The 23849-nt window shown below is 29.5% G+C and overlaps 5 protein-coding genes across 12 annotated transcripts in view; 3 read left to right on the top strand and 2 right to left on the bottom strand.

Moving 5' to 3' along the window:
* Nucleotides 1-713: 713 nt before the first annotated feature.
* On the top strand, nucleotides 714-7621 carry LOC122572035 (REST corepressor 3-like). 2 transcript variants are annotated; one of them, XM_043736549.1, is made up of 10 exons: nucleotides 714-970; nucleotides 1498-1566; nucleotides 1688-1762; nucleotides 1836-2050; nucleotides 2131-2313; nucleotides 3001-3111; nucleotides 3627-3715; nucleotides 4032-4206; nucleotides 4332-4646; nucleotides 4711-7621. In XM_043736549.1, the coding sequence occupies exons 1-10, from the start codon at nucleotides 868-870 to the stop codon at nucleotides 4792-4794; spliced, it is 1419 nt and encodes a 472-aa protein (XP_043592484.1). In that variant the 5' UTR covers nucleotides 714-867; the 3' UTR covers nucleotides 4795-7621. The 2 variants fall into 2 exon arrangements, with proteins under 2 accessions (XP_043592484.1, XP_043592485.1); XM_043736550.1 differs by lacking the exon at nucleotides 3001-3111 and having other exon boundaries at nucleotides 715-970.
* A 562-nt stretch (nucleotides 7622-8183) lies between these two features.
* Nucleotides 8184-15672, bottom strand: LOC122572032. 2 transcript variants are annotated; one of them, XM_043736542.1, is made up of 8 exons: nucleotides 15338-15672; nucleotides 13666-13918; nucleotides 12678-13561; nucleotides 11844-12606; nucleotides 11388-11775; nucleotides 11173-11315; nucleotides 10933-11084; nucleotides 8184-10871 (listed from the first exon to the last, which is right to left on the bottom strand). In XM_043736542.1, the coding sequence occupies exons 2-8, from the start codon at nucleotides 13741-13743 to the stop codon at nucleotides 8654-8656; spliced, it is 4626 nt and encodes a 1541-aa protein (XP_043592477.1). In that variant the 5' UTR covers nucleotides 13744-13918; nucleotides 15338-15672; the 3' UTR covers nucleotides 8184-8653. The 2 variants fall into 2 exon arrangements, with proteins under 2 accessions (XP_043592477.1, XP_043592476.1); XM_043736541.1 differs by having other exon boundaries at nucleotides 11173-11775.
* Nucleotides 15673-15824: 152 nt separating this feature from the next.
* Nucleotides 15825-21766, bottom strand: LOC122572036 (Golgi SNAP receptor complex member 2). Of its 4 annotated transcripts, none has more exons than XM_043736552.1 (3): nucleotides 21624-21766; nucleotides 16798-17052; nucleotides 15825-16635 (listed from the first exon to the last, which is right to left on the bottom strand). In XM_043736552.1, the coding sequence occupies exons 2-3, from the start codon at nucleotides 16935-16937 to the stop codon at nucleotides 16137-16139; spliced, it is 639 nt and encodes a 212-aa protein (XP_043592487.1). In that variant the 5' UTR covers nucleotides 16938-17052; nucleotides 21624-21766; the 3' UTR covers nucleotides 15825-16136. The 4 variants fall into 4 exon arrangements, with proteins under 4 accessions (XP_043592487.1, XP_043592486.1, XP_043592489.1 ...); XM_043736551.1 differs by lacking the exon at nucleotides 21624-21766 and adding an exon at nucleotides 17869-17987; XM_043736554.1 differs by lacking the exon at nucleotides 21624-21766 and adding an exon at nucleotides 17304-17420.
* LOC122572034 (beta-catenin-like protein 1) lies at nucleotides 17968-20823 on the top strand. The gene is made up of 10 exons (XM_043736547.1): nucleotides 17968-18054; nucleotides 18142-18271; nucleotides 18399-18778; nucleotides 18857-19188; nucleotides 19261-19484; nucleotides 19607-19789; nucleotides 19859-20006; nucleotides 20079-20245; nucleotides 20306-20489; nucleotides 20555-20823. Exons 2-10 carry the CDS (start codon nucleotides 18242-18244, stop codon nucleotides 20641-20643), a joined length of 1737 nt encoding a protein of 578 aa, XP_043592482.1. The 5' UTR covers nucleotides 17968-18054; nucleotides 18142-18241; the 3' UTR covers nucleotides 20644-20823.
* Nucleotides 21767-21984: 218 nt separating the features above from the next.
* The window catches only part of LOC122572033, a 38689-nt gene continuing 36824 nt past the window's right edge, over nucleotides 21985-23849 (top strand). For 2 of the 3 annotated variants that reach the window (XR_006318349.1, XM_043736544.1), the window contains exon 1: nucleotides 21986-22253. The gene's annotated coding sequence lies outside the window, so the exon portion shown is untranslated. Of the gene's footprint in view, nucleotides 22254-23849 lie in introns of all 3 variants that reach the window. The other variant, XM_043736546.1, reaches the window with a different exon arrangement.

Here is a 23849-nt window from a genome sequence, read left to right as displayed (position 1 = left end):
TTACTGATTGTGATATAACTTAAACCAAATTGTAATTTAATCGTAATTCCTTCCTTTTTATATGTATTTATTTATAATTTTTCATACATCCATCTACATTATAAAATAAGAATATGATTTGTTGCAAAGATGAAATATATAGCATCAAATATCAAATGTGTATTGTAATACAATTGGGTTGAAATAGTTTTCAAATTCATGCTTTCTCGAATTACATAACTTCAAGTCATTTGTTTATTACCATCAGTATCATTTGTTTAGGGTTTTAGTTGGCGTATTCCAAGTATAGTTATAGGATAGATGATTGAAATTAATATGTATGTCTTCATTCATGATTCGATAAAATAATGATACTGATATATTTTGTACAATATAACAATATTTTACAGTTATAATTGTTCATTTTGTGGAAATAAATAGATTTTTCTAAATTGATTCAAAACGTTATATATTTTTATATATAAGTAATGTAATTGTGTTAAGAATCGAATGTTTTATTATTTTTGCATATATAAATAAAATTGTTTTGCTTAATTTATGTTATAGGTTCAATTGAAAATACTTGTATCATAATTATAAAGAAATTATTGTAAATATTCGTTTTTTTTTTTAAATACGATTCATTTCGAAATACATCGAAAATATACGTTGCCATCTTTACTTAGTAAATCGTTGACCAATCGAATCACTTTCAATAAGCAGCCATTTTACTTTCGCTACGGTCGCACGAAGCGTGAGTCGAACTCTACCGAACACGGTGTAGTTTCAAGCTATCGCCTCCAACGCAGGATTTGCTGCTTTTCCGTACAAAAATCTCTTTGCTAGGGTAATAATTTGATACAAAGTAAATCGAAGAAAAGTTGGAGGATGGTTCTGGCGGAGAGAAACTCAGAAAATGTTAGAAATGGGCGCAGATCAAGGGGCCCCAGCCCTAATGGACAGACGGAATCCTCAAGCGAAGAAGACGGAGGTACTAATTTCATATTGCACTTCAATTAGTATTATAATTAGTGTGATCTTTCTAATCCTTATTTCAATTGATATATCATAAATATGCAATAACTTTAAGAATATATTCTCCTTTGGAAGTTTGCATACTTTTATATTGATCGAACGCGAAAATCCGTAAGGATCTTCAAACAGCGCGCCCCACTTTTCCTCTTTTTAAGCTTCTCCCATTTTCAGCCAATTCCTATGAATATCTCTATGAAACAATTTTAATTCACTTTTTCGGTATTATTGAACTTTTATTTCTATATATCGTTGTAATAATATATTATTTTTTTTAATCGAACTAAATTAAGTATAATTGAGTATTTATATATGTAATTGTATATTAAAATAATTTGTAGATATTATTGTATATGTATTAATAAAATATAAATAGAAAAAACATTTTTGGAACTTCATGTCTTAATAAACTATACAATAAGTTCACTTATATTTTTCCATTAATTTAAAATCTTTACATTTTTAAAAAATTATAATTTCTCTAAGTTCCAGCAGAGAAAATCCGTGTTGGAAGGGATTATCAAGTTATTGTTCCAGAATTTGTTCCAGTCAGTGGTATGTTATTTAAACAGAATTATTAATTTCAGGTTCTTTTTACATATACATTGTAATTTAAAAAAAAAGTTTTTTTCAAGTTCATATTCTTACTTTCATAATTATAAATTTTATATTTTAGAACGACGATTAGATCAGTGTCCTGATAGAGCATTATTGGTATGGTCTCCTACTACTGATATACCCGATCAAAAATGTAAATATCAACTATTTTATTTATTTGATTTTTTATAATATATATATCATACAAATTTCTTTTTTCTTTATAGTGGATGAATATATCATATTAGCAAAGGAAAAGTATGGCTATAATGGAGAACAAGCATTAGGAATGTTATTTTGGCACAAACATAATTTAGAGCGTGCTGTATTAGATTTAGCTAATTTTACACCATTCCCTGATGAATGGACAGTAGAGGACAAAGTTCTTTTTGAACAAGCATTTCAGTTTCATGGGAAAAGCTTTCATCGAATTCGTCAAATGGTAAAATCTTTCCTGAATTAAAAATTAAAAAACACAAGAATTATATAAAAAATTATTAATTTTTTGTCTTACATCTACAGTTACCAGATAAATCTATTGCCAGCCTTGTTAAATATTATTATAGCTGGAAAAAGACACGAACTAGAACATCACTAATGGATAGACAAGCAAGGAAACTAACGAGTGGTGGGAAAGAAGGTGAAAATGGTAGTGAAAATGGGAGTGAATTAGGTTCTAATACAGACAGTGAATCAGAAGAAAAAGTAAGACATATTTTTCAGATATTTAACAAATGCATGCACTTGATGTCCATGAAAAAGAATAAATTTTCTCTCTCTCTTTCTATCTAGAATAATATTTTATATTATAAACTATCATAAAATATCAATTTTTAAATATTTTAGTAATTACAAATATAAAATTTTGTTTTATTAATTAGAATAACAAATTTATTTTCGTTGCTTGTTAACTTTTTTTACAAACAAAGTTAGAGCTTTTTGTTTCCATTTTAATTTTGCTATTTTTTTTCATCAAGTTATGTTAAGTAAATTAACGTTTGTGCTATTGCGTGTGGTAGTGTTCTCCTTTTGCTGCATTTTAATGCCATGGCACTGGCTCGAAATCGTACATATCTAATATGCAGTAATATGCGTCTAAAAAATGTATCCACACGGTAACGTATTCCATGCGGTGAATAATACGAAAATGATAAAAACACTGATCTACAATTGGTAAAAATTATCAAAACTATGAGTTAAGAGACGAATATGGAATGAACTAATATAATATAAAAAAATACGACTTAGATACATTAATGTTAAACTTCTATTTTTCGTATCTTAATAATTTTCTGAACTATTAAAAAAATCTATATAACATCAGTAATACAAGACTAAAGCTAGTTAAATTATCGTTGCATCGTGTATGAACGTAAATGTGGAACGTTCTAGAAATGGACGATCCACCGCGGAATACGTCGTGGAAAGAACCAAGCTGTGCCAGGAAGCCAAGGCACTGACGCCAAAGCCCCATCCGACTCGGAAAACGCCCCTCAGGTTCAGGTACTCAGCCTAAACCTTACCCTGTTGCATAGCATAGTATGCTTATTATATTTTGCTATTATTTTTACCGTCCCGTATTTATTATTTCTCTGCCCTACATCTTTTTTTTTTCTTTATCAAAAAGAACAAAATTTTGCGAAAGTAATCTACATAGTAGAACTGATAGGCTGAAACCTTACTGAGGAAAAAATGTTGAAGCCCAAAAATTATCTAATACAAGGGAGATCTAAATATCTCATGAACTTATTAATTCGAAAGAAATTATTGGTTTTTTATTACTTAAAAGTTTGACTAAAATAATAAAACTATAAAAAGTTCGGAGCTTCTAATTTTTTATGGCGGGCCGATTTAACGTTTCTAAATAGAATTTTAAATACTCTCATGTATATATTTCATTCTTTTCGTAATAAAAAATTTCTAAAGATTAGTTTAGTTACATGTTAGATAAATATTAACGGATGGAAAGGGTGGGGGGATTGTCAGAATATATTTTAAAAGGGTATTATGTGTTGTAGGGCTCGTGTAGCAACTGTGGCGTTGCTTGTCATAGTGTTCGTGCGACGCCGAAAGGACATGCGTGTCACAGCTGCTATCTGCACTGGAGGTCAGTGAGCGCAAGTTAAATAAAATTTCAATAATTGAGAAACTATTAGAACTTTTCTTAAAATTAGAATGTTCATGCACATATTTCATCATGAATTAAAGAATTAGGAAATTAATTTTATATATTTAATGAGTAAAGTAATAATACATGTATCACAAAACTTTTTAAAATATACTTTCATAAGAATGCATGAGCATTCTTATTTATGTTAGTTAATTTTAAAGGAAGTTTCAAGAACAAAGTAATTGTAGATCAGATATATCACTGATAAGAAAATATTAGAAGTATACATTACAAATTTATTTAAATGATTTAGGCGAACTGGTGTAGCAAGACCATTAAGTTCCATGCCAGGTCGAACAAATAAAAGAAAACCACCTCGCGGTCTCGTTGTTAATCACGATGATTTAGCAGCATTGGCTGGTCAACCCAATCAAGCAAACAACAGCTTACAAGCAATTGACACCGAAATTGTTAGCCTAAAACGCCAAGTACGTTTCACAATAAAATAATATGAAACGTGTGGATACATTTTTATATGGAAGATCTATATAATTTATTGTTCGATTAAGAAAATCTGAGTTAGCTGAATAAAATTTTTGATTTTAATACACAGATACAATCAAACAAACAGCAAGTAAGCGCATTGAAACGTAAAACAACTGATGGTATTGATGATTTACGACCACCGGAAGTATCCAGCCGTATAAATGCTCGTTGGACGAATGACGAATTGCTCTTGGCCGTTCAAGGTGTCCGAAAATATGGGAAAGATTTTTCTGCAATTGCTGATGTAATCGGAACTAAAACAGAAGCTCATTTGCGGTCATTCTTTGTAAATTATCGACGAAGGTATAATTTAGATGCTGTCTTGAAAGAATATGAAGCTGAAAACGGTCCGATATTAATTGATGATGAAAAAGAAGAAAAGGTAAAATATTTACAACTTATTCTGCTTACGTTATAATAGGTATTATTGGATATCAATGTTTCAGATGGATGTGGATCAGCCTAATGAAACAGCAGAGTCATCTCAAAAGACGAAATCATCCGTAGGTCTTGGACAAACTGCTAAATAACAAATGACTATACTTTTGAATACCGGCAAACGTGAAAAGAATAATCATAGGCACTTTGATCATCGATAATATTCTGTAAAAGGTATTTGTTCATGATTCAGTTTGCAATTTTTATTTTTAATTTTACTACTTTACGCAATACTAATGCAATACTGCATTAGAAACATCAAGTACAAGCAACAGTTTTCATTGAACTTATGCGTGAATCAATAATTCATAGAAAAGGATAGAAATAAATTAATAGGAACAAAAATATGTGAATTTATTTAGCTAAACTTAGTTTTGCATATTTCTAATATGGATTTTATTAAGCAATATGGAAGAAACGTAATTCTATTAAAGACATCTAGTATATAATTCTAAGCATAGATAAATTAGATTAAAGATGAATACATCCAAGTGCGAATAATAAGTATGTCTGCAACATCCATTGTACATAATCATGGATGCATAATAAGTTTCTTTCAAATAAATCAACTGTATTGTGTAGCATATAATATTTGTAGATATACATAAGGGATATCGAATTCCCATTTTAAATGAAAGTAATTTAAAAAACAAAATTATTCACTTTAAATAAAGAAAGATTCAAACATTAATAAATGAATGAAAGATTGATACAATTGTAAAAATATTGAAAAAAATGCCATAGTTTACAACGTTCAGAAAGTCAGGTATGGTTCAGTAACTTCGATTTCATATGCGGATAAATCAACGGTCTTCAACGATTTTTTATCTATGCTCAAATATTAACTAGATATTATTCTAACGATTTGTCGCTACAATGAAGCTGTGTTTGTATTAATTTCAAATTTTGCATGCACTTTACGTTGACTTATGTCCTGTATATTTAATTTTTTATAAAGTGTTTATAAGAAATTTACATGATCTATGTTACGAAACTTAGAGTAAAAAGAATATATAAATAAGAAAAAAATATAGAGAGCTATCACTTATTTATATTCCATTTATGTAAAATGTTCTCAAACAGTTTTCATGATTATTTCGTAATTACATAAATCGGAAAAGAATTCTTGTCTTGTGCCTATGCATTTTTGGGCGTATGAAAATGAAGGAAAGAACAGTAAAATTTTAAAAAATTCAACTTTAAAGATTGAGAAGATATTTCTCTTCTTTCCCCACTGCTTCCTGTTTATATAATATGTATTCAAAGTATAACATTGAAATTTAGCGAGAATTAGACAATCTTCCATTCTTTATTAAAGTAAATAAAAATTTGGAGAACAAGAGAAATTCTTCCAATTTTTAAATTTTTCATATAATTGATTATGAATACTTGAAACTGTAACAATTTCATACTGTTCAAATCATTTGCACGTATATTATGATTCACATCATTTGTGAAGGTACTAGCAAAAATTTAATGCCATCATTGCCAAGTTATTTTAAAAATAAAATCAATGATCGCGTTGAATGATATATTTATTAAAAGAATAATGCTCAAGGAAATAATACAATTTCATTCACATTTTAACAAAAAAAATTTAATATTTTATTAAAATACATCACAATAGAAATTTTTTTATTAGTTTTATAGAATAAAAAACTTGAGAGATTGAAAATCGAATATATCAAATTGAAAAGAATATATTTTTATGGCTTGCTGCTGCATACTCAATCCATGTGTATAAAAAACAAAAAGAAAAAAATAATGGTTCCTGATATTTCTATTGTATTATGCAAAATTATGTGTATACTAAAATTGCCCGCACTTCAAACTGATGGTGCTTCTATATTTAAAAGCACAACATTTTATAAAAAGGGAGTATTTTACTTGTATAATAAAAAATTATATTGAATAATTTTAATTCGACAAAATCTTTATACAAAAAAAGATGTTTTTTTATAAATTTCCCGAAATGCTTGTGTAATGTTAAATATTCGAACAAATAAGTGTATGTATATTAATCCGTATACACAATTCTATCTTAGAAGAAATTATGTCGTCAATTTTCTAGGTTTTAATAATAATTGTAAAAGATATAAATTTAGTTTGGAAGAAATAATTATTATTAGACATTATTCTCAAGATAAACTTACTTCCAATGATTTTTTACTGTTTTGCAAAAGAACATTTAAACATCATATACCTGTAACTTTGCTTATAGTTTCATGTGTACATTCACATTTACTATTAATAGCAATAGCAATAAGACCGTTAGTTTAATGTTTGTCTAGGGTAGAGTCTACTACTTAATGTTAGCCGTTTAAGTCCCAGGGGTCTTTGAAGAAATAGGATCGAAAAATCTCGAATAGCGCGATAGCGCTTGTCTTAATCGATTGCGAAGAGAAACAAGCGGCGCAATAGCGCTCGTCATATTTGTTATTTTTATGAAATGCATCTATATTATTACATATTCATACTATTAGTTTATAAATATTTCAAGTTTTGTTCAATAAAAATTATTGAGAAGATAACAATGAAATACAAAATATCGTCAGTCGTCTGTAACATTCAAATGTACAGGGACTTTTCGACACAAAATCTAAACAGCGCGATCACGCTGCTTGGGACTCAAACGGTTAATAAAAAAAAAAAAACACTCGCAAGCGTGTGTGCACGATTTCTTTAACAAAAGATGGTATTCTTGAAAATGATTATGAGATTAGGTACACCGTAGAAATTATTATATAACATGGATGTAAATAGAAATGATCACCAAAGAAATTTACTGTTATCGTTAGCGACATATCACGAAGGCGGATGAAATAGCCGACAAAGACTATCTCGTCAAACAAATAGTTCGCAAAACTCAAATGAAAAAGTATATAGTACGATTAGAAGTAAATAGAAAATTATTTGAAATCTTCTGTCCTTTTTTTATTACAATATTCCATTCAAGCATAATGTAATAATTGTAAAATATTAAAACTTTTAATGAATAGTACCTACATAGAAAAGCATTTGAATTTACTTATATAATAAGTAAGAAAAAGTTAACTTTCAAAAATATTCAATGAAAAATAATCTGTTATGTTCTGATCGTTTTTATATTTTTAGTACGTGCAATTCTTTCACACACGAAAGCATGGCGCAGTGTTCAAACATATTATTAAATATAAGCTTTCATAGTTTAAGATTGAAGAAAGAAGTCACATTCAAATATTTTGCTATGTGGATGTTCTCTTTTCCTGCTAAAGGAACTTCTTTCTTCAATACTTCTTTAATTACAAATGCATTTAAACAAAAGATGATGGGCTGTCAGCGAATAAAGGATGTTTTAAACGAATGGACTTGCTTGATATCCAGATATACTTTTGAAATTGAATTTTTGTAATTTTATATATACGATATATATTGCCAATTATTAGAATGTTTGCATAAGGTTGTTCTGATAATTCATGAAGCACATTGACGTTATACAATACTTTTAACTTGCACGGACAACAAAATTTTAGTTTAACGATTAGAAATATTATGTATTTTGAACAATATTACGATAAATTTACTATATTTGATAACATTGTGTAAGAGTGTTAATTGTAGATACGGTAAAGTATGAACAATGGGACACATTAAAGGATGAAAATTACACAGTATGTAATATACATATATTCTATGATCGTTCAAAATTTTCTAATATTTTAAGGCAATTAATGTAGCATAATGTAAATATAAAGTTACAAGCTTTGTGAATGTATACACATTCATATGTCCGTAAAATGTACAGATGTATTTATTCAGAACTACATATTAAATATTTCTTGTGTACTTTGATAGGCTAAAAAGCATTTATTTCGAGACACCTTAATAAAAAAATTATAAGTATCTAGTTATAAAGAGTACTCCGTTATTGCTTATCGTTTATTCATTAAAATTGTACATTACATATTATTATTAGCTATAATTCTGTATTACAATTTTTTGTTTCATTAATAAATAATTTACATACTTAGTATTTAAAATAGTTTCTAAATTCATATCATCGAAATAACATTCTCGTTGCAGTTGATATTTCGATTCATGCATTTCATTATCGCATCCTATCGTACTATCTTTTGTAGAGTAGTTATCATGGTTGTGCTCCTTTCGTTTCATGTAATAGAAACAAAGATTTAGAAACTTCGACTCTTCTCTATAAAAAGGATTATCATCATGGTAGAAAGGATTTTCAATAGCCGTGTTACTATCAAAATACTTAATACTGTGTGTGAACAATTTTACGAAAAATAGATTCATATCGTTATCCGTAGGAAAATTTAATTTTTCAAGCATTACTTCGGATAATAATCTTTGATATATAAGTTCATCATGCCCTAAAGCATTATATTCAATATTAATTGTCTGTAGAACATGCGCCCTTAAATTTTCCGCAATAATTTCGCGTATCTCTGTAATTTCATCTTTCAGCAGAATTAAACAGCAATGTAAAATACTTAATTTAGTTTTGCTTGTTAATTCTGCAAATCGATGAACTAAGAATTGCATAAGTTCAACTGCGATTCGTCTCATGTGTTCTTCTTCATGAACACTTAATTTGAGTGTATGAGATAGTACTTTGTCTATCATTGCCTCGTTTCGAGAAAAAATTATCAATATGCACTTTAAACTCCATAAATTATGATACCTTACAGTTTCTAATTTTTCAATAAACGAAATTTCTACTATTTTCGTAATATCTAATTCATTTATATCTAATAGCGGCCAATGCTTCAAAGTTTTCAAAATGTAATTTATCATTGCATTTAAAAGTAGTTCATTACATCCGTATTCATTCAGCAATACACGTTTGAGTAAAATTTCCAAAATTGGGATGCTATGTGACACGTGATTTAAGAAAGAAATACTTTGATCGATACAAGGGGAGTACAAAATTTTATGCAAAATATCAATATTAACGTTATTAGTACGGTTTATATACTCAGCATATAACTTTGTAGAAAGTTCTACAAATTGGAAAAATCCTGGTTTTATTTTCTCAGAAGAGAGTAAAAATCTGTTTCCGTTAAAAATAAATATGTCTTCTTTAGATATCTCATCGGAAATACATTCTTTTAATTGTAAAAATAGCATTTCAATCATGTAACATATTTGTGAGCTACATTCTTCTTTCGACATATTACTCCAAATTCGTAATATTTTTCGAAATCGCAGCCATTCTGGAGATTTTTCTAATCCACGATCAGCGTATCGCTTAACATTCGAACACACATTTATACTTTCAATTTCAACGGATAATTTTTCTTTGAGAAATTTCATAGTTAAAAAATAACCATGGATTAAATTAACACTCTGGCATGAAGAAATATCGCACTCTAATTTCTGAATCTCGAGTTGAATTTGTAAAAAGTCCGTTAATGCTGCATATGCTTTTGCAGCTAAGAATCTAACATAGAAGATAGGATTTCCAATCAGCATATAAAGTAAGTATTTTACTTTTGATACATATTTTTGCGAGGAATAATCAATTAAGTTGCAAGCACTACAAGAAAATTTCGAAAGCAGTATAAGAATATGAACGATATTCGAATGTAAATATAGAGCAGTAGAGAACCTTGTAAAGGTAAATGAAAACCTATGTAATTCTTTCATGGCATAGTCTGCAAGTAGTGGATAATGCGTAACAAAATGATTAATGGAATAACCATTTCCAAAATCTAAGGTATCCCCATAACTTTGGCCTATTAATCTTGGAACTATCGAACCAAATAATTGTAGACTTGCATTTCTGATAGTCCATATTTCTGATTCCAAATATTTAAAACAAGTTAGTGAAATTCTTTCCATGTATGGAGTTAACTGTGCGTTTATTTCTTTATCAGCTACTAAAGCCCGTAGAAAATATAAACGTCTTGCCCATGGAGAATCATGTTGAAATTCTATGCTCTTCAAATTCTCATCAGAAACATCGTCCAACAGGTCTAATAATTTTTGTACTGCAAAATGCAAAAGAGGTCTATCTCGTCGACTGTCGCTAACGACAATTCTATGAAACATAATTGATAATCCAGCACCTCTTCTGGTAATGTTTAAAGAATCCATAGAATTATTTTCTAATATACGCAATATATGTGTTTCTGGCAAATTAGAATACTTAGCTTCTTTGCACAAACATCTGAAATAACATAATCGCTAGATATTTAATTTTCCTATTATCCTATCAATATGAATTATACCTCGTTAATTGTCCAATTGCTGTACCCGCTGCTTCCACTACACCTTTATGTCTACATCTGAGTAATACAGTAACGATAACATTTGCGGAACGTTTAACTGTATCGTCGGAATACATTAATGTACCTATTTCACAAGCTATTTCACAGGAGACCTATATAGAAAATATGCTTTATTATCTTACTTTTGTTTACAGAAAGATATATTTATTAAAATTAAACGATAAAGGTTAAAACTTTTACCTTTAAAGACATCCAAATGCAAGAGATGAGTACCTGATGTGCAGGAGTTAAACTTAAATCATCGAAATTGATGTCGTCTATCTTACTATTTTTAATAGCTTCGTTAATTGCTAATCCCATTTCTGCGAACGATGATGAATATTCTACAAATTTAGTTACAATTTCATCTAAGGCAAGATATATTTTAGACTTCAATGAAATTGAATGAAATGTACCTGTATTTTTGGATTTTGAAGAAAATATATATAGAAAAAAATCTGTAGCATCTTCCAATAGATACAATATTTTTTCAATAAATTCTGAAGATATATTAGAACTTTCTTGACCATTTTGAAAAGCAATATTTAATAAAGCAGTCATCACACCATAAAATGGTTTATTTTGAACAATTGCCTTTAGTACATCTTCTTTCATTTGTATTAACTGATTCGTAGCTTCATTAAACAAGAAATCCGAATATTTCAACTGATCATTATAATCCTTACGATCTCGTAAAATATTTAAAGGCAACCATTTTACTAAAATTGACATAAGAGCCACACCACTTTCAATTTCATAGAATTTAGAAGAATTACAATTTTTCAATGCCGTGTGAAATAATATCTAAATCAATAATGTCCTTTTTTTTAATGAAAAACCAACTGTTGAGAAAAAGATGAATAATTTCTTACCTGCTTTTCTACATGAGACAAAATATCTTTATTGAAATAATTAAGAATAATAGAAGCAGCTAATTGCTTGACATCAAGTGCAGAATCTAGTACAAGTCTTAATAAGATAAATAAACTCCTTCTGTTTGTGAATTTCCAGTTTCCAGTTGTTATTAAATGTTTTTCCAGTAATGAAATGCACAAAACATTTTCGACATTGGACTTATTTGTGACAAAGCCATTGGTAAATGAAAGTATGGCTCTATATAAATTTAAGCCTAGAATTTTTCTTTGATAACAAGAACCAATTTCAAAACAATCCAAAAAGAATTCATGCAACCAATGTGTAATGTAATACACATCTTGTATACTGTTTGAATTATTATCACACATTTTTAGAACGTTAGTATAAAATACTTTAAAATATTTGACAATTCCATCTCTCATGTACACTGTTGTACTATTTGCATTGTGCCATAAAAAATGTTGTATTGTAAAAAACTGATCTCTATTTTCATTGTATAATCTGGTTATTTGATAACAATTTATGGCAAATCCATTCAATCTTATGATTTCTTTGTTATGATTTATATAACATTCTATCCTTGCTTGTTGTGGAAGATCAATGTGCATTTCACAAGCCAATTTTTGAAGATGTGAACGTAAAAAATGTTGTCTTATATCTGTGATTAAATTCCATAAATAAAGTAAAAGATTCCTGTACTTTTTAACAACTGGTTCAAGCCAATGTTTATAAAGTAACTGAAGAGCATTATGATTTTCACTGAAATTAAATATCCATATTTTGACACTCGAATTTTCCATTATTTGTAAAAATTTGGTCGTTTAACTCACTTTTCTGAAGATTCCCAATGGTGAAAGAGGTAGTTCATTATATGTCCAAAGGCTTCTTTCCATTCATTTTCGCTTAATTTTTTTACAATAGCAAGATAAACTTTTGTACCAGCAGAACGCAAATAATATTTTGTTAAGCTAGTACATAAAGAAAATAAAAAGTCATGAGATGTAATAATTTTGATTTTGTCCAAAACTTCGCAAATTTCCGCAAGTATATCATATTTTAATTCGTTCTGCCAAGAAATTGTATTGACACAATGCTTAAACAGATACTCCAAATATCCATTATATTTGTTTTCCATGATTTTCAGGTACATGTTAAAAATAAGTGCTGAATTTTGCTTACTTATGTCATTGATAGCATTACACCAATTTGAAAAGATAATTGCTTCAAATCTCTGCTCTACTTCCGAATATGTAGTCCAAAAAGTTGTGCTTATGGTTCGTTGCAACCACATGTATAATATTTTGTATGCAAAATAAGAATGTTTAGTATATCTTATACAATGCTCGAATATAACATCGAAAATGAGAAAACAAATATCATTAGAATATATTTTACTGCAATTTACTTGTAAATACCCATAAGCACAGATCAGTTTAAATAATCCGGATTCAACAGTATTATACTTTTTATTGAAGATGTATACTTCATTATGTTTAGAGCTCAAAAGATTTGTAAAAGTTTCTTTTAGAAATACTAAATTAGATTGCATTGACAATAAAGCAAAAAATGTATGGGAAGCCAACAAGGTTTTCTCTCTTTTTATTTCTGTATTCGAAGCAAAAGCTCCTATAATGTGTATATAAACTGGTTGCCATTGTTTTAAATGTTCATCATTCCAGGATTCTTTGCATGATGAAGCAAAGCTTATCAGTTTCTAAAAAGACAACAACAAAATACTTTATGTTTATGTAAAGTAATCTAATAGACATTAATCGTTTTAAATGAAATTGTATATAAATAGAATTATAAAATACTAACTCTGAAAATAGCAGTGTCTTCTGCACATGTTTGTAACTCTTTGATTACATAATTCAATTCCATATTTTTTGTACACATTTTGTTATTGTAATTTAGTAACAGAAGATTCAATTTAATAATTATGTATATTATATATATTTTTGTACCCTAGTCATACGTGTTTGTATTTGTTGTTTGAAAATTAAAAACTGCTTTTGAAGTTTGTGCAGTTGCATCGGATTTGTCTGTTTTGTCTCCATCAAGGCTGCATGTCCTGCAATTAATATGTAATAATGACATTCTTTAAAATTTTATTTTTTAAGCATAAAAAAATTAATAGAAAACATAATTAATGCCTGCAAAACCATAAAAAAACGTTTAAAAATTCAAAAAATAATGAATTATTGGTTTAAATGTAAATAAGCATATCATCCAGCAGCCATAAAATTAGCTTCTATGTGTAAAATAATTGAGAAAGAAAATATGATCTGCTTTTAATATAATGGATTAAGGATCATCGTACAATATAAGAAGACAATATTGTTACTTGCATTTGTTTTATTATAAGTAATAAAAATAAGAAAACTTAATTTGGAAACAATTTAATAGCTATTAGTTCAAATGTAATAAATTATAAATTACAATTGCTAAATTAGTTTTATATTTTATGTTGCATTTTGTTCTTCAGGAACATACCCCCCTTGTTCTAGCTGCTCTTTGAATTTCAAGTACTCTCGTTTACGATCAAAGTGTTTTACCTAGTAAAAAGTGATAAACATGAAGATTTAATGAAAAAGAAACCGGCATTACATATAGGAAAATTATTTCCTTTACTGTTACTTATTATACTTCATAAGTGAAAAACATAATATTACAATTCTTCAATTATTATAATAAAGTACAAAATTTACCCATAGTGCAGGACAAAACTTTTCATATTGATCTCTAAATTTTTTACACTCTGTTTCTGTTTTACCATCATCAAGACACTTCCAATATTCATCTCTATGATTCCAACATTTTGCACGATCTTCTTTACTTGGAAAAGACATCCTAAAATAATCCAATTTGTATATCCAATTATATATTACACATTTATGCTTTCCTTTTTTAAATTAATATGCATTCCTTTCCTTTAGCTTTACAAACTTATTAAATAAATTTTTATGTATTTTTTAGTAAAAAAGAAATTACAATGTTCCAACTCAAAAGAATTAATTTGCACTTACCTATATTATATATTGTAGAACTGAAACCTTTTCAGAATTGACAGAAATTTTCACTTACAAATTCAAAATGTGTTACAAATACTTATTTTTACAGAAATTAAAAATAAGAACCTTAAAATAAAACAAAATGATTACATAATCTTATAGCACTATAATGTAATTTATACACCAAAAATCATAAGGAAAAATTGAACTTTTTTATTTTTTAATTTAAAAACAACTTTCAGAGATATAACTTAGTGATTTAATTTTTTAATTTATTATATTGAGTATGATGTGTGTTATAGGTTACTCAGGACAATAAATTCCATTTTATTAAATAATTTATAAAGTTTTTAATATTATAAAGGCATATATACATAAATAAAACAAGTAAATTGAAATTTGTATTATTTATGTATTTTACCTACATATAAATGGGGATTACTTTATTTTTATGCTAATAGAGGAAAATAGAAACTAACCTGTTTATTAGTTTCCTTAAGATAAACCATGGAGTACTACAACACAAGATTATATAAAATTTTGTTGTATCGAATTTACATTCGCTTTTTAAATTACAGATATATATAATCCTTATTTTTTAAATTTATTGTAAAACAGTATGAATATTTAACACAAATAAAGAGTCCTTGCAAGCATAGTTTATTATTCTTAATGTGTACAGTCAAAAAATATTACTTTATCATTTAAATTAGGATAAAAAATGAAATTTAATCCAATTATTTTACAAATAAAAAAGCACATGGGTATCCATATCTAATATTCCCACATGTACTTACTTACTAAATGGAAATGAAATCAGTGTTGCCAATACCCATATATTAATTTGTAATTTTTAGGAATGAGATTTATTTCTAGCTAAAATCGTATAAAAGTGGTAATAGACTATCAATAAAAAATTATAAATCTATTAATGACATTGATACCGGAATGAATTAAATTGCCATATTTATATTGTTAACATATAGCTCTGTCATTCTTATTTTATTGTGTACACACATACAAATACATGTGTATTAATATTTAATAAGTAACAATTACAAATTTCAAGTTCACAATGCAACATTCAACTTAATATGTGAAGGATGAAGCATTCAACATTATTAATTCAAATATATTATACTATATCTCTTATAGTAGTAAAAACATACCAAAATTCTTTATACAATGCCAAAAACAATTTGCTGTTTAAAATACTTCAATAATTAATAATGTTAATTGCATCATCCTATGTACTTAAAATGTAAAAGGTAATATTTTCTATGTAAGATAAATTATAACTAAAACTATAACAAAGCATGTGAACAACATTCCACCAACTAGGATAAATCCATCCTGTCTTGCTCTCTGCTCTATTAGTCTCATTGTGGTTTGTGAAAGTCCTAATGTATTCCCAATGTCTATTAATTTCCTATGAGCCCCTTTTAAAGTTATTCTTTGAGATCTCAAACTATCCAAAATACTGCTACCACTTTGAAGGAGATCATCCATACCACTAACTGCATTTCTTAAACTATGATTGTGTTGTACATTATGATCTATCATAATATCAACATGATCATTTGTGGTAAATGTCCTAGACAGCAATGCTTCCCTTTCAGCTTCTTCTCTTTGCTTTCTAATCATTTTGTTGCGCCATGAATTTAAAGCAGCTGTGAGATGACGACTGTCATATTTCAGTTGATCCACGCGCATTTTAGCATTCTGTCTTTGAGATATAGGGCCTTTACGGCATAATACATCTAATTTCTCGCAATTACTAAAATGTAAGAGCATGAAATTGTATATTATTATTTCATAATATTTTTATAAAATACATGTATACATACAAGTAAAATAAATATATCTATGAATTCTGTATAGATCTATGACTTCTTTGCATAATTACCTACATAAAAAAAAAGTTTTTTTAAATAACTACCTGTTGATGAGGTTTATTTTTGATTCTATGTTGTTTTCTATTTCTTGTACATCCAGGTTAGGCGTTTTTTTCTCAAGTTGTGAGAAAAGATGTTGTGTTTCTTGGACCAGTTTGTTTGTTTGATGATATAGAGTTTCCATACTTAATAATAAATAGTTCCATTCGTATTTCGACAACTCGTGTCGGACCGTGTGCGAAAGTTATGACGTGTACGTACAAATACTACTGTCACTGTCAGATCATCAAATGGGATATCTGTAACAGTGGTTATCAAAATCTATCAGAGGATAACTTCCAATAACTTTTAGATAGAATAAAGATAACAGATCAAACTTCAAAAAGCAAATAAATGAAGAGGGCCAAATATGAGACAGGCCAAAGAGAAAACTCAAAGTGTTAAGATACATTGCACATATAAATAAAGGAGCGGACCCTGAAAACCATGCTAATACTATACAAATCATTGATAAAATCGGTAATAAAATACGGAATTAACATATACTTTCCAACAGGAAACCATTAAGCAAAAAAACAGAAAAAATATAAAATGCAGAATAGCCATGCGCTATAATATAACAATGCCAATCAACATGATGAATGCGGAAGCAGATATCATGGACATAGAAAATAGAATCGAATTAGTAACAAGAAAGTACATCATTAAGAAAGAAACAGACTCCATAGAATAGAGATATAAAGATAGAGTGCGTGAGTGAGCTGAAAAAAAAATATATGAATTGAAAGAGAATGCTGCATAGAAGCCCCTTATGTCCTTGTCTAAAAAAGCATACACATTGGTACTTTGTACACCGTACAGTAAATATGGAAATGTAAAACCGGTCAACGAGTGGCGTCAATGTGTTTGCCTGATTAGACAAGCACAAACACGCGCTCTATGCAGCATTCTCTTTCCATTCCCATATCACATCTACCTACACGGTAACATATGACTCGTGCACTTTATCTTTATCCTATGGCAGATTTATACAGCGCGACACTAGGGAGAATAAAAGACATAGTAGATATCATCATTATAGATGCCCACACAAGAAATGATTATACAATAAAAACCTTTAAAAAATAAACCCGCTCATGGCGATTTTTTTATTTATTAAATCATGAAATAACTATAAAATTTTCTTTTTTTTAATCAAAAATAAAACAGTTCTTGCCTGCTTGAATGAAACGGAAACTACTGACATCTTTAGGTTTAAATCGTATATAAGACATTTTTGTAAGTCAATGAAATTTATGTTGGTAAATATAATTAAAAGATTAATTAATCTATTGGATGTGTAATTTTTATTGCATAATAGAGTTTACACAACTTTTTTTAATTTACAGTGAGTTACTTATGACCATGATATATATTGGCTGAGAGTGATAACCAAATTGTGTTTGTTGCATGTAATACCTTCTAAAAGGAAATCTATCGTTTTTACAAATGGATATCGGTGAATTATTATCGTACAAAGTAAGTTTGTAAAACAGTATTATTTATGATACGAAAATTTGTATTATCTAAAATTTTGATGTTAACCTAAGTACACACAGTACATACAAGTTATTTTTATTTGATATTCTGTGTTCATTTTGTATAGCCACCAAACACACCAAAACGACCAGTAGCAGGAGAAGAAGATGATGAAGATGAGTGGGAAAATGCTAAGAAACCTAAAAGAGTAATTAAAACTCCATATCATGCGCGTCAAAGGCAACAGAGAGAAATCGAAGTGACTCCAGTTAGAAGCAGTGAACCTCCTACACCTATCAGAGCTGCTTTACCTTCACCTGCAAATGATGTTGTTGAACCACAGCTGACAGAGAAAGAAAAGCAAGATATTTTAAAATACGTAGAAACTGAGGCTCCAGAAATAGAAGCATTAGATGAAGCAACACTAAAGAGAATGGTTCTTCTATTTGAAAAAAGGGCTCTTAGGAACCAAGAAATGAGAGTAAAATTCCCTGATCAACCAGAAAAGTATATCATTTTCTAGCATTATGCATGAAAGATCAAACTTAAAATATAAGATTGAAATTATATTTTAAAATTTAATAGATTTATGGAATCAGAAGTAGAACTGCATGAAACTCTCCAAGAACTTCATGTCGTTGCAACAAATCCAGATCTATATCCTTTAATGGTGGAATTAGGTGCTGTACCTTCACTGCTTGAATTATTATCTCATGAGAATACGGATATAGCAGTTGGTGTAGTAGACCTTTTGCAAGAATTAACAGATGTAGATATTTTACACGAAAGCCAAGAAGGTGCTGATACATTGATTGATGCTTTATTAGAACAACAAGTTTGTGCTCTTCTTGTACAAAATTTAGAGAGACTGGATGAATCAGTAAAGGAAGAAAGTGATGGAGTTTATAATACCTTAGGTAATTATTATTGTAAGTTGGTGAGTACTGTACTTTGGAATTAAAATAAATATTACGGTACATTTTTTTCAGCTATTTTTGAGAATCTTTTAGAGTTTAGGCCAGAACTGTGTGGAGATGCAGGGAAACAAGGATTAATGCAATGGCTCCTAAGGAGAATCAAAGCAAAAACACCATTTGATGCTAATAAGCTTTATGCTAGTGAACTTTTATCTATTCTTTTGCAAAACACACCAGAGAATAGGTTACTTCTTGGTGAACTTGATGGAATTGATGTGTTATTACAACAATTAGCGGTAATATTATTATAATTTTCCCTTTTTCTATATATTTTTTGTATTCTTTTTTTATATTTTACTTATTTTTATACTTTTCATACATTTTTATGTGCTTTTAAAATAATTTCCATTAATTTTAGTATTACAAAAGACACGATCCTCAAACAGCTGAGGAGCAAGAAATGATGGAAAATTTATTCAATGTATTATGTTCAAGTTTAATGGCAACTGTAAACAGAGATAGGTTTTTAAGGGGAGAAGGACTGCAACTTATGAATTTAATGTTGCGAGAAAAAAAAATGTCTAGGAATGGTTCTCTTAAAGTAAGTAGCAGGTTAAAATTTATATTTAATTTGTTTCTTAATATTGATAAACAACAATGTTATATTTAGGTATTAGATCACGCAATGAACGGCCCAGATGGAAAAGATAATTGTAGTAAATTTGTTGATATTCTTGGATTGAGAACAATATTTCCTTTATTCATGAAAACACCAACAAAAAATCGGAAGAGAATGCTTACAGCGGAAGAACACGAAGGTAACTAAACCATGAGAGATTTTCCTTAATTACGTCCGTCTACGATATTTTCACGAATAATTATTGTTGTAGAACATGTAGTATCAATTATAGCAAGTATGCTGAGGAATTGCAAAGGCCAACAACGTCAAAGATTGTTGAGTAAATTTACGGAAAATGATTACGAGAAAGTGGATCGATTGATGGAGCTCCATTTCAAATATCTTGAAAAAGTGGAGGAAGTTGAAAAAAATACAAAGGTTAGTAAAAAGATATAAATTTTGAAGATATTTTATTTGATAATATATTCAATGATATAGGAAGATGAAGATGAAGAAGAATCGTACCTGAGAAGATTAGATGGTGGATTGTTTATTTTACAATTAGTAGATTATGTATTATTAGAGGCGTGTACCGGTTGTCCACCGGCAGTTAAGCAACGTGTAACACGAATTTTAGCTCAAAGAAGAGCATCTTTAAAAACTATAAGGCATATCATGCGAGGTATGTTTTTTATTATAATATTTTAGTACTATTTTATTTGCTTTTAATTTAATTATTTTGTTTAGAATACGCGGGAAATCTTGGCGATGCTGGAGATTCGGAATGGAGAGAAGCAGAGCAACAACATATATTGCAATTAATCGATAAATTTTGATGTATACTTTTTAATGAAAGAGTTAAAAACTTTAAGCTTTTTGCCTTTTTGTAAATTTTTTCCAGAATTAGCAATCCTATGAATATCTATCACATGTGTAAAATATATCATTAGAAATATTCATTTTTATATACAAAGATTAAAAGAAGCGTTTGTAAAAAATTAAACGAGTGTCATATATTTTGTCGCAGTTTTATTTTGTGTATAAGTAAGTTGTGAAGCAAGCACTATATCAAATTTTACGACGATTAATCGATAAATTTATTGTTTTAATTCATATCAGGCAACATGATTGATAATACTATGTTGTACGATAGCGCGTAAAGCTTTGTACTCAAAATTTATAATTGATTTTCGTTCTCCGAAGAATTTTTTCACCCATTGATGAAATATTTCGTAACGATATCATAGATGCACGTTAATAAAATGGGTGAAAATAAAGCAGTGATCACAAGTCGTTATTGTTTGTATCATGTCAGTTTTGAGCAAGATAATCCCAAGTTTAATCGATGTTGTCCATCCATACGAATCGGAAGATACCGTTTATAACTTTCAAAATTACTACGGCGAAATTCTATTATCGGGCTGTTTGTGGAGGAGCTGCTACCGTAGAAAAAAATTTGGTTTTTACGAAAAATTCATTGTTGACAGTGGCTGCGTGAAATACTTTCATCGATTCAACGATCGTGACAACGTATTTCATTGTCAGAAATACTTTTCCTATTTCGAGTTCATCATTTGTCAAGTAAGTGCAAGATTCTACTTAAATTTCTCAAAATTCAAAATGACGGGTCAATAACCCAGTGTATACAATACGAACATCACAACTACGAATGATACGTGTATCTACCACGTAATTGTACTTCGTACTTGACACTCTGTGGCAAACCTATATTTATGATAAAATTTAACATTTATTTCGTGAAATTTATAACTAAATGTAATAAAAAAAGAATGCGCGCGTTTTCTCTCAGACTCACCGTAACCATGGTGACCCACGTGGACGCATGCGCTTACAATACGCTTAATCGTAGTACCGTGTCTTCTCAGTTCTATATCAGTTATAGTCGTGCATGCACTTATTAAGACTGAAAAGAGACGTTTAATTAATCGAATTTAACGTTTACTATCAATCACGTGTTCAGAATCTATAGTGTTCACACATGGTATTCTAGCTGTCTGTTTCGAATGTGCTGCCAAATAGATATGTGTTATGATATGTATAAGTGGGGTGGAGGGGTTCAACGTTCGGTGAACGATCGATCGCGATTGGTTTAGCCGCCCAGCTCTCTACCAATCGGAGCGCGTGCTGCGCCCTAACATGAAAGTTTGCTGCACGAGACAGGCCAGTTTGCTGTTGCAAGCTTCAGAGGTGCGGTTGTTGGTTGTGTAAGCCGGTTCGCGGTGTTTTCGCTGTTCTTAATTTTCACGTTTTACAATTCACCGCATAAAGTTGAAGACACTTGTCGCAGACATGCCGAGGAAAAACGATATTCGTGCGTGATGCGAGTGGTAAATTTTGTGCACCCATTTGTGTTGCAATTACGACCGACTGAATTTGAAGAAAACTGTTACGAGAAAGTGTCAATTCCTCTGAAGAAACAACCACGGTATGTCACCTGTCAATTTCATCCCTTGTTTTACGATTAATTCGTGCATGTTATTGATTGGTATCGTGCTCTGGATCGGAGCGTGCGTACGTGCGTGTACCAGCATATTTACGAACACGTATTGTGATTCAGAAATTCAAAATTATTTTATGAATGGTTTTCCAATATTTATATGACACTCGATGTTTAGAAAATATTGCGACACACCATTCATTATGGCATAAGTATGTACAGTTTACTTCATCTTTACATTTTCTTGTTGATCGTATACGTATATGCGTATCCTTTTACCTAACATACATATCCAAAAAAAGTTCATAGAAATTAGCATTAGCGACTAGTGCCATTTATAAAATCGTCGCATATTTATAATTAGCTATCATCTGGTATATTATAAATTAAGCTTCGGTATTATGAGATTTTACGACGCAATCAACCAGACAGTCGATTGAACCATGTTAATATTCCATCGAGCAACATTATCATACACTCATCTCTGGTGCTAACTTGTTCCTCACATCGCATTCCTAAAATAAACGCTTTTTACGGTGTCGTTAAAATTCGTAGTATGTAGTTTCTGTAGCACGGTTGAAAACGAAGTTTTCGTTTCGCTCGCCATAAAGAAGGAAAGGAAAAAGAAGAATAGAAGAAAACGATATCGAATGACGGTGATCACGCGGATAATTTTATAATTCCATCCGTGTATTTGACAGCGTGGATTAGCATTCCGGCGAGTTGTTAAACTGTGTTCTAAAATTAGATCGTTTCAGATTTATCTGTGAAGCTTATTTGCGCGATTCTAATCGTTGCAGTCTGGATTGTCTGTAATTCGGCCGATACTCGCGCATGTAATGAACATTGAACAATTTTCGTTCGTAGGGCTTCTTCGTTCTCTCGTAACCTAACTCCACTTGAGCGGTGTCTTCTTGCTACTCAAAACCAATTTCGCGATTGCGTACCTGATGCGATTGTGTATCGGTGACGTAACATTGCTTCTTCCGATTTGTTGTTACGTGCACGTGCCGCGGAGCAATGTTCGTCACGTGATCGCTGGAGCTACTGCTTAGTGCTTATTCAATAGCTCCGTGTAAATCTCTGAATCATTCAAGGTCATTTCCCCCTTTATAAGTTTGGAGAAAAGATTTATCTTTATTTTTGGTCATTAAAAAATTTAAATCGATTCCTACATCTTTATTAATGATAGTACCTAATCGACTAGATGTGTCTAAAATTAACAATTTTGTGTTTAAACTATTCTCTAACCTAACTGAATGTTTTAACCTAACTTAATTGAGATTTAACGCAAAACTGTAATCCAGATTTGGGAAATTTGATAATCTAATTGAAACTTTAACTTAACTTACCTGTAAATTAACTCAAAACTACAACTCAAACTTAGCTTCCTTTGTCCGCGAACTGAACGCTGTTTTGTGAAAGTAACATTTTGCACTGAGTTCAATATAACTTCTGAAACAGAAATAATTTTCAGACTGGCCGCTCTCTCAGTTCAAAAATTGTATTTTTTTTGTTCTACTTGAGTAGTATTCAAATATAGATTACAAGGATGAATAAAAAATTATTGGCACTTTGAAACGA

Source organism: Bombus pyrosoma, linkage group LG10, assembly GCF_014825855.1.
Source record: "Bombus pyrosoma isolate SC7728 linkage group LG10, ASM1482585v1, whole genome shotgun sequence".
Taxonomy (NCBI): domain Eukaryota; kingdom Metazoa; phylum Arthropoda; class Insecta; order Hymenoptera; family Apidae; genus Bombus; species Bombus pyrosoma.
The sequence above is the reverse complement of the archived record's forward strand: the minus strand, read 5'-3'. Positions and strand labels throughout refer to the sequence as shown.